General features: G+C 37.1%; 1 protein-coding gene across 2 annotated transcripts in view; it reads right to left on the minus strand.

The window, feature by feature from the left end:
* Positions 1–7,805, minus strand: part of Vps24 (vacuolar protein sorting 24) — a 28,057-nt gene extending 20,252 nt beyond the window's left edge. Inside the window, exon 1 of one of the 2 annotated variants that reach the window (XM_083126822.1) lies at positions 7,514–7,805. In XM_083126822.1, coding sequence (XP_082982948.1) covers positions 7,514–7,570 — 57 coding nt within the window. In that variant the 5' untranslated portion in view covers positions 7,571–7,805. Of the gene's footprint in view, positions 1–4,808; positions 5,085–7,513 lie in introns of those variants that run through there. The other variant, XM_083126823.1, reaches the window with a different exon arrangement.
* Between the last annotated feature and the right edge of the window lie 5,136 nt (positions 7,806–12,941).

Consider the following 12,941-nt stretch of genomic DNA (forward strand, 5'->3'; position numbering starts at 1 on the left):
TATTTATGTGTTTGTATGGCAACAGACATTGATGTTTGTTGTATGTTATATAAAAAAATTAAATTCCTAGTTATAATAGAAGAGCAGAATTCCAGTAAAATGTACATGTTGACAATTCGGATGTCAATTTTAATGTAAGACGTGTCACAACAATTTTAAAAATCATACTAAATTTAAAAGCCACATTTTCTGCATTTTATTGTACTCAGGTTATGTAGCCTTAAGGGAGTAACAACCTATAAGGAAGAAAGAGTTTCATAACTTTTATGTGAGTTCTAGACAAATTTTAATATTAAGGATATCATGCTTCTAACTGTAATGCAAGTCACATGGAATAACCCACTATTGCATACTGTAATGTGGTGAATCGTGAATAACCTGAAAAGTAAAGTAAAGAAGTAAAGTGCTCCCCTGTGCATAGCACTACGCTATGAAGGCATATAGAGGGTGTGGGGGTAACGCCCCACACTTTCTTGATCCGGTCGTGAGTGGGGGTGATGTGATCAGCATCACGCCCCTGACCGCCTTTACCCCCAGGGTTTCCCCCAGGTACCCATGTTATTCGACGCTGGGTGGGCGCCGGGGCCGCTTCCATCGTTAGAAAAGTTCCCGGATTTGAACCGGCCGGGGATCGAACCCGGGACCTTTAGCATGGTAGTCAGACGCGTTTCCGACTGAGCCACCTGAAGGGTACAAAATCATACAAAGGTCACAAAACTAGCATTAAACATGCTAGTTTCTATTGAGAAAAAGACGTACCTTATTTCAAGATATACAAAAGTTCATCAACAATACATTTTGTGTTTAAAAAAAAAAAAAGTAAAGTGTTCTCCTGTGCTTAGCACCACGCCATGAAGGCCTGTGTTTAGTTGACAAATGTCGTGCTCCAACCAATTGTTGGTGGCAATGAGTATTGATTATCTCTTGCAGCTGAAATAGACAGTGCAGCCTTTTAACCTAGGTGTGCATGGGATGTACACAAGTACATGTGACTTGCATGTGCAAAATTATGCATGTTACATTCAAGGATTCCCTGTAATTTCCTTTTTTTTTGGAGGTCTAGTGAGCTTCACTTGAACCAAAGTAGTCATGTTTTCAAATTAACATATTTTACATTTATGGTAAATAAATATGAGGGGAAACATTCATCCTAGTATGATGGGATAAATGTAACATTAGGAATTGATATGAAAGAAATATGTTTAAATCAAAGAAAATACTGATCACACTTTAAATCAACTTGTTTGTTAACATTAAAATTGTCTGAACTTTAACTAGTGGCATGAGGAGTATAACAACCCAATTTTTTTTTTTGTAAACAATTAATACCTTACCACAAAATTGCTCATGGCTTAAGGACCTTCTAATCTCAATGTTTCACCCTTATTATCACAAGATTAGTGTATCTCATTTATTCCTTGGCATGGGTTCATGATTCTGGTTGCTCTAGTAACTTTGTGCCAGCTGTTATATAACTTTTTCGGTAAATGTTTACTATCCTTCGGACACCTATAACTACTGAGTTTCGTCAATTTTTGACATTTCTACTTACCTATCTGCTTCGTGGATCATTTTTTAACGTGTATTCACGTTTTTTTATCATTTTTTTTTTAAAAAAAGTGTTTTTGTAACTGAAGAACGTACGTTTCCGCAAATGGTTCGTGGGGCTATGCGAGAATGGTGTGTGGGGCTACACATATTTTTTCGAAACCAATTTTTAACTATTGTAACCTATTGTGACCCTACCTAACCTAACCTTACCGGAAACGGTTCGTGGGGCTATGTATGAATGGTTCGTGGGGCTATGCGTCAGTGGTTGAATTTCCGCTATGAAACATTCCCACATCCCACAAAACACCTTCCAGATATTAGACAATACAACAGGAACTTATTACAGTAAGTAGTTTCTTCTGTAGAAATGAAGAAATCTGTCCGAAGGATAGTAAACTAGTACCACTTTTTCTTCTACCCCCAAGACTTTTTACATTCGTGGCACCCTTGGGAATAAGATTTAAAAAAAACTGGAGCACCCTTGTTACATTCTTTTTTTCAATTTTTAATCTTAAATCGAAGTGGAATATGTCATCAGGAGCAAGTTAAATTTATTGTCAAATACTGTAAGTAGTACCTACTCCAGTACTAACATTATTCATGTATTGAGAGATAATATGAGGAACAAACATCAGAATATCTTGTTTTATTAATGTGAGACCTGAGATTGATGCTCAGAGCAAAAATGTTTGATATCAGACCTACTTTCAATTTTTTTTTTTTTTCCCCTAAAATAATTATCGGCACCCCAGTTCGAAATCATGTGCTACATGCTGAAAGTTTGTTTCTGTGTGTAATTCTTAAAAATAGGTGGTTGTAGGTTCAGATACATTATTCCATTTGTTACATACACCCCTATACGCCTTCATGGCATGGTGATATGCACAGGGGAGCACTTTACCTTTTTTTCTTTTTACATACGATTACAGAAGCAATTGCAATAAAATTTTTCGTTGAAGGTTAGTACATGACAGATCTTCACAATTCTTAAAAATACTAAGATGTGGAATTTACTATTATGATATTGTGGTTGTCTAAAAGATTTGCATCCCAACTGTTTATCATCCATGTTGGGAGATGACAAGATGACAGTGTTTTAACAAACGTTTTTAGCTTTTTGCAAAGAGCAGGCCTCAAACTGTTTTTAACGTGTTATGTACATTATGTGCAGGTCCCTTTACAACATTGCACTTTTAACATTTCTCAAGGAGCTCTTTAGATGTTTTAAAGTAAGAGATTTAGATAAGAGGATTTGTCCTCGTATATTTTAAAGAGTGCTAATTAGCCATGTGTGTCCTCACACTCAAAAATTTTAATTCATTAATTCATTCATTGTGAGAATGTAGCCTAGGAAGATATGAGGGGTAGTCATAAAGTTTTAATCATCACCTCGAAAAATAAAGTTATGTAATTAATTTTTTGTGTGTTTGCAGGTACATGTCTGCAGTCCTGGTACACATTGAAATCCCCATGCTACAGTACCGTAGCACGTCGCTAGAGGAGAAAAAACAAAATGGTGCAGTCTATTGATAAAGTGGAGTATCATGTGGTAATTCGTTTTCTGCATTTGAAGGGGAACAACGCTGCAACAATCCACGCTGAGTTGGTGGAAGTGTAAGGTTGCAATGCACCATCATATGACACAGTGGTTAGGTGATGCAGACGCTTCCAGTGTGGTCAAACAAGTCTGAATGACAAAGAACGAAGTGGCAGACCATCTCTCTGTGAGAGGCCTTGGTGCTCGAAGACCGGCGTATCACAATCGAGGCGATAGTGGAAAAAGTGAAAATCAGTCATGGATCAGTTTTCAACATCACGACATTTTGAACATGACAAAAGTCGCCACCCGCTGGGTCTCGTGACTGCTCACAACCATTCAAAAAGTCTGCCAAACCGAGGCAGCAGCGGAATGTTGCAGCTGTGTCAGGCCAATCCAGATGACTTCTTTAGCTGCCAAATCATCATGGGCAAGTGGTGGGTATATCACTATAACCCTGAGACAAAGGAGCAAAGCAAGCAATGGAAACATGCGCATTCACCACTGCCGAAAAAGGCGAAGACCCAGCCATCATCAGCCAATGTGATGCCGAGTGTATTTTAGGACAGATTATGCTCGTATGGGGCAAACCATCACAGGAGCATAGTACCGAAATCTCCTGACGATGTTACGGGAGGCTGTCAAGACGAAGCATCGCGGAAAACTGTCCAAGGAGGTATTTTTGCTCCATGACAACACCCCAGCTCATTGTGCACAGGAGACAGTCACACATGCTGCTTCTTTGGACTATCAAATTTTGCGTCACATGATCCAGTGACATGGCACCCAGTGACTTCTTCCTCTTTCCTCGGATGAAGAAACCATTGCATGGCAGGCATTGTCAGAATGATGACGAGGTGATTATCGAGGTGGAACGTTTCCTGAACAACCAAAATGCAGACTTCTACAACCAAGGTCTCCGCCAAGTCATCCATCATTGGGAAAAATGTGTCACATTGAAGGGTGAATATGTAGAGAAGGACTAACACCATCACCAAGTTTCATGGTCCCAGCTTGATTTTTTCGAGGTGATAATTAAAACTTTATGACTACCCCTCGTAAGATTCTGAAGACACTTAATCAGTCTGCAGTTCAGTATTATGTAACATTCTCCACTCATCTGTTTCACTCATCATATTTTCAAAATAGGTAGCTATTCATAATTTACTTTCCTCTTTTAGTGTAAGAATTAGGGACCATGTTTCACATATATACACATAGGTCACCCTAGAAGGAAAAATATTATTTTCTAAATTTTAACTTACAGAGGAGTCCTTCATAACAAACGGGAGGGTAGCAGTTTTAGAATGGAAGATGACAAATGAAAATGATAAAAGAGAAAATTAAAAGAACACATCGAAGTAACCAATTTATGTCAAGTACGCCACAACCTTGCAGCACTTACGATCAACTGCTTCAGCTAATGTAAAACACTTACGACGTTAATGCAGAAACTGACAACTATATAGTTTCCAAATATATGAAAAATATTTGTCAATCTTCGTATTTCAATTAGATCATACTGGTGTTGAGTGAAATATCTTACTGGCGAACCCATACTACTATTATAGAAATTTGGACAGCATGCGTAACTCAACAGTTAAATGGGTAGACTTTACTTCACATTCTACTAGAAAGCATATTACACAGCCTAAAACCTTCTAAGTCTCTACATGTAAATTAACTTAAATGTTCAGGATTTTCACGTGCATTCACTCACCTGTTCCTTTGGATCTCGGGATTTCGTCTTCCCAAACAGTCCCATAGCTAGGATAATCAAAAACACACGAAATACAAATTTCAAAGTTATGAAGATTACAGGAACATTGCAGTTTGAACAACTCTGAATGTAGTACACACGAAATCACTCCATCACGAAAATTTAATAGCACTTTAAATGCTCGTTTCACTTTCTGATTTGTGTCACAATATCCAAAACGCTTATCACCTTTCGGTTCGTCACAGTCACACAACAGTGCGATTGGGTCTAAATAGTTCAGCAACTTCGTCGATAGAAGGCAGCACAATATACGAACTTATGGGAGCTGCTCATCGCTGCCACTTCATGACGTCATCACGGAAAAGAAGGATTATATGCTCAAGGAAAAATTTAATGAATCGTAATTATCCTTGTGCAAAGCGACAATATTATGTTATGCATGCATGCACACTTTTATAATGAAATTTGTCAACATTGGCTAAGTTCTTTAGCTCTGTCAATGTTGTTTCTTATTTTGAAAATTTTAAATTTTAAACTTAGCATCAGTGGCGTACCCAGGATTTTTGAAAGGGGGGGATACGTATACTTTTTTTAGTAGTCAGCCCTCATTTTACCATCTTTTCTTGCCTTTGGATTTCTTTTTCTAGGGTTACTGGGCCAAAGTGGGGTTTTGACCCCCCATCAACCTTCATTAGGTACGCCACTGCTCAACGTCCTCTTAAATACAAATAAAAATAGATAATGGTAAAGCTTTTAAAATTTATTTTCAATATTTATCAGAACAGACAAACAAATATAAAAATGCATGCTCGTGATTCGAACCCAGGCCCCCCCTGATGTAGTAGCATGATGTGCTGGAAACTTCACGATTCGTCTTCAACACAAATACAAATTTGGTACATGTTGACTAGTATATCTAAAAAAAAATCCACATTTTCAATAGACAGCGTTTAACAAGTTATTAGTAAGACAAATACTAGAATCCTGGTTAAATAAATTGATGCAGAAGCATCTAGCATATAATTATGATTTTAAAATTAAGTTATGTAAGTAAATAATGATAATATAAGATCAAAATAACGTACTAAATATACAAAAATAAAACTTAGATCTACGAGTAAAAGGAAAGACTTGTCTTGCAGAATAATATATTTTTGTATATTTAACATTTTATGTTGCTTTCCTACATGTTTTGGCTAATCGCGACCAGAAGATTGATTGTTGATTAAATGCCTAGGAGGGTGAGACATAACCCCTCCCCCCTTTGGCCCAGTATTTCTAAAGAAAAAGAATGTCAAAGGCAGGAAAAAATGGCAAAATGAGGGCTGAATACTAAAAAAAATATATACCTAACCTCTCCCTTTGGAAAAACCTGGTCACGCCACTGGTCGTGTCTGACAATATGCTTATGAGCAGTACCTGTACAGTTAGTATTACCATTCAAATTGTCCATGACCATTTTCATTAATCTTTCTCTTACTGTACAGTAGGCTGCACATGTACTTCCCGGCAAATTGTCCATGACTACTTTAGTTAATTTCTTTCTTGTATCCTGCTCCTCTTTTAAGAAATGGATTCCTACGTATACTGATGCAGAGATTGTCAGCAGTTTGTATTAATTCTTGAAGCTCCCATTACGTAAAACAAAGAGAGCATACATGGTAATGGACAATCTGCGTGGTAATACTTATGCATCGCACTGTACCTGGATATACTTATTTCAGTCAAATTGCCTTGTAATATTTGTATTAAAATTTCTTAAATCAGACTGCACAGACTGCACATAAAAATAATTTTGCGAAGCTTCTATTTTGTGTGGATATTTATTACTATCTTGAATGTGTGTGTTTCATTGCAATAAATTTCAGATTAAATTAGACAAGTTCTCACAAATATGATAAATTACCATCAATAGCTAAAATAGGGGCCTCCTCGATGGCGCAGTGGTAGCGTCATCGCCTTGTAATCAAGGGGTCCCGCGTTCGATACCCGGTGGAGGCACATAGTGATTCGGATTCCACCTTAAACTGTAGGTTCAGTCCCGATTAGCTTTACTGTGCATAAAGTGGACTTAAAACACCAAATCAAAATCAAACCAATAGCTACATATCTTTGAATTTGAATTTTTGGGTGCGTCAGCACATAAACGCTATTTTGCATCCGTCATGTTATACGGGGTTCCTTCCCCTAACCTTACCTAAATTAACTATAATGTCGTTTACTCAAATATTAGAACATTAAAACATTCTGAGGCTGTAAAAGGGTACTCAGCACATATATGGACAAAACACAAATGCCAGAGCTTCGTTAGTCTGCAAAATGCAGTCCAGGGTGTACTAGTGGAAGTGAGGTTGACAATTGGGCGTCCTATGTGGAAGGATTACCCCATACACCCCACTAAATATCTTTAATACTGCTCCTTACGTGCGGTATCGTAAGCAAGTAGAACTATATACTTTCCTGCATGTAAAGGGTCAGAAAATTCCAAGTATCATGAAAACACGAAACTGAGATATCAATATGGGGGAAATATGAATCTGGTAATCTGGTAAGACGAGAAATAGAATCAGCTTGTCTCATTTGAATATTCCTATTTCCACAATACATAAAATCAAGTTAATCTTCGAGCTCGAATATCATATTTATGATATGATCAAGGTCAAGGATAACCTGCACATAGGTTATTACTAAATCCAAATACATACCTGAGCTCTTAAATTTTCTTGGTGTCGATCATTTGAAGTGGATGCTCTATTCCCCATATCCCTTCATAATTGTAGCTCCATAAAAGTTCACATCACATACACATTAACTATGTATGAAAACTTATCTAATTAACATCCCCTTCAATTGCGAAGCCTCTCATCTGGACAATGCCAAAGTTGAAATTTTACTATGATGTAGGATTACTCGTGATACTTCACAGTAACACGAAGGCCGCGATCAGATAGTAATTTGCTTAATTTTCATGGTATGTTCAATGTCTAACATTACTATCTGAAAAGTTTTACAGCATATTTATTTAGAATCGATCACAAGAAAAATCCTTGATTACTTCGCTGCTTTTTCGTTCGATTTTCTTCAAGTTATACCTAATAAGGTTTAGTCATAGCGTGTAGAACAGCGTTCATTGACTACTGCAATTACGTTATCGTCATAGAAGAATAAGTGTTTTTTGTGGACCTTTAACAGAAGTAAGGAAGAGACTAACGAAGTGTTTTGTGTAGAGTGCAGCGACCTGAATTGTACGAAAAGTAAGAAAACGAGGTTAGGGGCTTCTAAATATGGCTAAGGCGAAAGATGGATCGTGTGAAATGAACACACAAATAGGAAAGGAAATTGTGCTGGAAAGAGTTGCTGAAAAAAGAACAATTTTGGGAGGAAAGAAGAAATTATGTGGTCATTGGCTAGGAGGGAACTGCCTGGTACAGTGGGATCCATGAGTATTACCGTGCAAATTGTTCATGACTATTTTCATTAATTTTTCTCTTAAATCCTATGTGTTTTGAAGCGATGGATTTTTATGTATCCTGGTGCAGAAGTTGTCAACAGCTTACTTTGAGTTTTCTTTTAATTCTTGAAGCTCTTATTGGGTCAAATTAAATGCACGAACATGGTGATGGACAATTTGCACGTTAATACTCTTGGATCCCACTGTTCTACACCCAACGGCAAAATAAGCAGTAGGCGAATTGTCCATCATCAATTCATTCGGTCTATTATCTACAACATGATGAAAATGAACTGGGATAAAAACGTCAATAAGTAGAAGGTAACATCAGTTTCGAATCAACAGAATCCCATCCCTTAAAACAAACCACGACGTAGCATAAAACAGGAACGAAAATAGCGATGGGCAATTTGCCTACTATTATCTTTGCCGTTGGCTGTACAGTGGGATGCACAAGTATTGCTCGGCAAAATGTCTGTGGCTATATTCATTAAATTTTCTTTTGCATTCTACGGGTTTTAAAGGAATTCATTTTTTATGTATGCTGGTGGAGAAGTTGTCAGCAGTTTTGTTTGATGAGTTGTTACAATTCTTGAAGATCTCGTTTCATAAGACAAAAAGAATAAACATGGTGATGGACAATTTGCTTGTAATATTAATGCAACACACTTTACAAGATGTACTGGGAGGAATGGTTGCGCGGAAAAGAGGGATTGTGAAGCAATAAGGTCGCGGACAGGTTTATAAGAGGGCCGGAAATAACGAGAGGCCGGGGAAGACGATGTCAGCTGATATCAAAGATATTAAATTAAGTCGAACTTATACTGACATGAAGCGTAAGGGTTAATATCGGAAAGCCTGGAGGTTACAGTTAAAATCTTGCCCATTGGAAAGAGAATATGATCCTCCTAACAGGCACTCTCATAGATACCTGCAGTGTCTAGATTGATTTATAGGTTTCTACATATGTCTATATAAAGAAGGGGCGCCGACTTGCCGAAATTATTGAGAGGGGGCCTCTAATCACTGAAATAAATTAATGAATGACTCACTCTCTCTTTTTTAAGTTTTGGCTTCAGTGTTCGGAATCTCATAAAAGCCCATGAATTCCTAAAATATATCAAAATTTTTATTCACAGTTCGAATGCAGAATATTAATTGTCCACGGATGGATATGTCACAAGTTTCGTCAACCATAATAGCAAAATATTCCCGACTTTTAATATCTGCTACCACGGAGCGCAAAACAGAGCTCCCTAATATATCAATGAATTCGTTCTGAATGCCATGTGAGAGCCATTTGTTGCCCGAACTACCCTAGCTCATGCACATCATCTTTTGAAACTCTTTTTAGTAAAAATTTGAACAATACTCATAATTACATACTTAGTGTATAGTAATAAGTCAGGTGTTTTGCTGTCTCTGGTCATAGCCCCCCCCCCCCCCCAAAGTTGACGGTTTAGCGGTCTCAGCCCCCAAAGTTGATGGTCTAGGACATTTCAAATGTGTATTTAAAGTTAAGTTCATGTGGCACAATTCAGAGTAAACTTTACAAGAGAAGCAAAATAATACATTAGATCCTCTTAAGCAAAATTACTTGGGAGGTTCTGCCCCCCAAGCCCCGGCGCCTATGATATAACGTGTCGTTTACTGACATTACTGGTTTCTTCTTACACTTACAGCGCATTATTTATAAGAAAACATCGGTGGTTGTAGTGAATGAATGAATTGATTTATTTTACTTCGCGTTTCTGCCACAAACGCATAGGGGCAGCACAACAACACAGATCCCATAGACCATGGTTCTAGACGGCAGAGCCTCGTTAGTCTGTAAAATGTAGTTTCCAGGGTGTACCACTACGTGGAAGTGAGGTTGACGTTTGGGTGTACTACGTGGAAGGGCCACCTCTTACACCCCAGTGGTGGTATTAATATTATAACACAGAGTCGCCGTTAGGGGTGTGCGACGCATGATATCGAACAGGTCATTGCGTTTCCTACATGTCTAGGAACGTAAATCTGAATCACGATTCTCAAAGCTTAAAAGAAATATGGAGAAAAGACTTCATTCTGTCAGCTTCTCTGCTTCATGATCTAATTTCCATAGAATGCTAACGTCATGTTATCTGACAGAAAAATAAATAACTGTGACAATGAATTTGTAGTGCACGGCAGCATGCAAACAGGATAAACTTAGTTTTGGAGGGATTCTAGCAAGAAAAGTTATGAAGAAAAGTTATTCCTTGAACATAATGTGAGATTTTGTTTGTGGTGCACGACGAAACACATATCCAATATAAAACAATACCTAATAACTAGAGCCCGGAAGTTTGGCAAAATGCCTCTTTTTATCTACTGCATATATTGATAAAATTTTTCCGAATATACGTTTCTTATGTTGTTTCGAATGTTTTGGAAGCCTTTTCATTTTGCCTATTTTGCCTATTTGGGACCCCACTGCCTATTTTTAATTATAATGCCTTTTTTTGCCTTTTTCAATGAAATTTAACATTTTTTTTAAAAAAAATATGTATATAAATTATTTTTCTCCCAAAAATCGTTGTTGGCATTTATTTTTCTTCCGTTTATTATGTGAATAATTTTCGCCTTATTTAAGTAATATTGAACTCACGCATGTTTCAACATTGCTGAAGGAGAAAAGTGTGAGAAAAAAATGTATTTCATGCTCAGTTAGGATATTGCCTTTCGGTTAACATTTCTTGTGCATGATTGACTGCTGAAGTGGACAGGTTGATTTCGAACACAAAGAAAATATTTCTGAAATCTCCCTCTCGAACCCGAAAATTTCAGGAAGTTGCATCTGAGCTTAGTTTACCTCAGCAACCAGTCTTGACGAGATAGGGAACCTGGATATCAGCAGCTATATATTATGCTAACAACCTTCAAAAAATCAGTGAGGTGATCGATGCTCTTCCAGAAAATGAAGCGGCTTCAATTCGTGAAGTGAAAAAACTCCTGTGCTATTCAAGTTTACTTTTGCACATTATGGTGCATTGCCAGAGACAATTACAATTATAGCATCCATGAAAATCTTCGAGGAATCTATGCAGCAGATGATGGAAGTGCCAGGAGAAAAGGGGTCAGCTGTTGCGGAAAAGTGCTAACGGGTAGTGAGTGCAAATGAGGACTTGAAACAATTGAAAACAATTTGTGATATTCTAAAAGGTGAAAATGCTGTTACCAAAATGAGTCCAGCTACATTAGCTTGTTATATGTATGCTCCAATAACTTCTGTCGAAGTAGAAAGATCATTTTCTATTATGAAAAACATTCTCTCTGACAGACGACTATCAATGAATGTTTAGAACTTAAAAAGCACCTTGTAGTTATGTGCAATCAAGACGGAAAAAATTAAAATGCTCTTCCCAATTTAGATTTTAACATTTTGCCAGAAATTATAGATAAAAGTAAGCGACTTCTAAATGTGCTTTTTTTCGGTTTATTTTGCCTTTTTTTTTTCATTTTTAGTGCCTATTTACCACATTATAAATGCCTTTTTGCCTGCCTATTTTAACGAAAATAAATGCCTGAACTTCGGGGCTCTACTAATAACACAATACTAATAGCCATGCTGGTTGTAGTATGTACAGGCTTATACGAGAAACGTAAGTTGTCTATATTTGCACTATTCAAAATATAAGAGCCTTGCGTTTCCTAACCCTGATGTAAAAGCCTCAAACATGTTTCGGCCATCCTTCCGGGTATTTATATGGAACTACATACAGTTCCGTCTGTTACTATATGTCTTTATTTATACTAATGTTTTTATGGCTAATTTCATTCCCTTCAGTCCTTCCTGTTGTTTCCATGATGATTCCCATTTTTTTAAAAGGCAATAAATTTTATTTCATCAACCTTAAACATCACAGATTCTCACAAATCTTTCCGGAAATAGCAGCCATCCCTCCAAAGTACTTTGATAGCGTTATTTAAAGCTCTCACGGCTTATACCCACGCAACTTCTCTTTCTTCCGTGTTGATGCAAAAAGGATACGCGTTGGGTATTTATCTTGGTAAATATTTCCTTCCTCCCGTCCTTGAAAAAGGAAAACCCTTTTCGACCTAACATATGTAGAGTGCAGCAAAGCATGGCATATCATTAAGCATAAACGGAAGGCTTGTAAGAATAGCTTATTACAGTTATTAATTTCAAGACTGCAATTCGCATTGGGTGCAGTCTGGCAGAATTGTAGGTCAATGACGTACATGGTTCCAGAGTAATTAATAATACTTCTATCTCGTTTCGTTTTACTTATCTGCATCTAGGAAATGCTTAATGTATTTTCCGACACGTTTGGATCAAATATTTGATATCATTTTTAAACGAAAAATCATATTTGCATGACAAAATTAAATTATTGAATTCACAATCTATGGCTTATGTATCCTACAAAGCCATTAAAACATATTCCAGTATATATGAAATAATTAAGTTAAATAGTTAATAATAAGGCAAGCTGCTTTCTCAATTTTGAATTGGTTAACGCAATCTTTACTGCCCGAACCCATTAAGAACTCTTATATGAGTTATGAGCAATATTTTTTAAAAAAAAGTAGATCCACTTTATGCACAGATAGGCTATTCGGGACGGGACATGCAGTTTAAAGTGGTATTCGAACCACTATGTGCCGGACCCTGTGGCCGATTGGTTAGCACATCG

Source organism: Lepisma saccharinum, chromosome 8, assembly GCF_977018435.1.
Source record: "Lepisma saccharinum chromosome 8, izLepSacc3.1, whole genome shotgun sequence".
NCBI classification, from domain to species: domain Eukaryota; kingdom Metazoa; phylum Arthropoda; class Insecta; order Zygentoma; family Lepismatidae; genus Lepisma; species Lepisma saccharinum.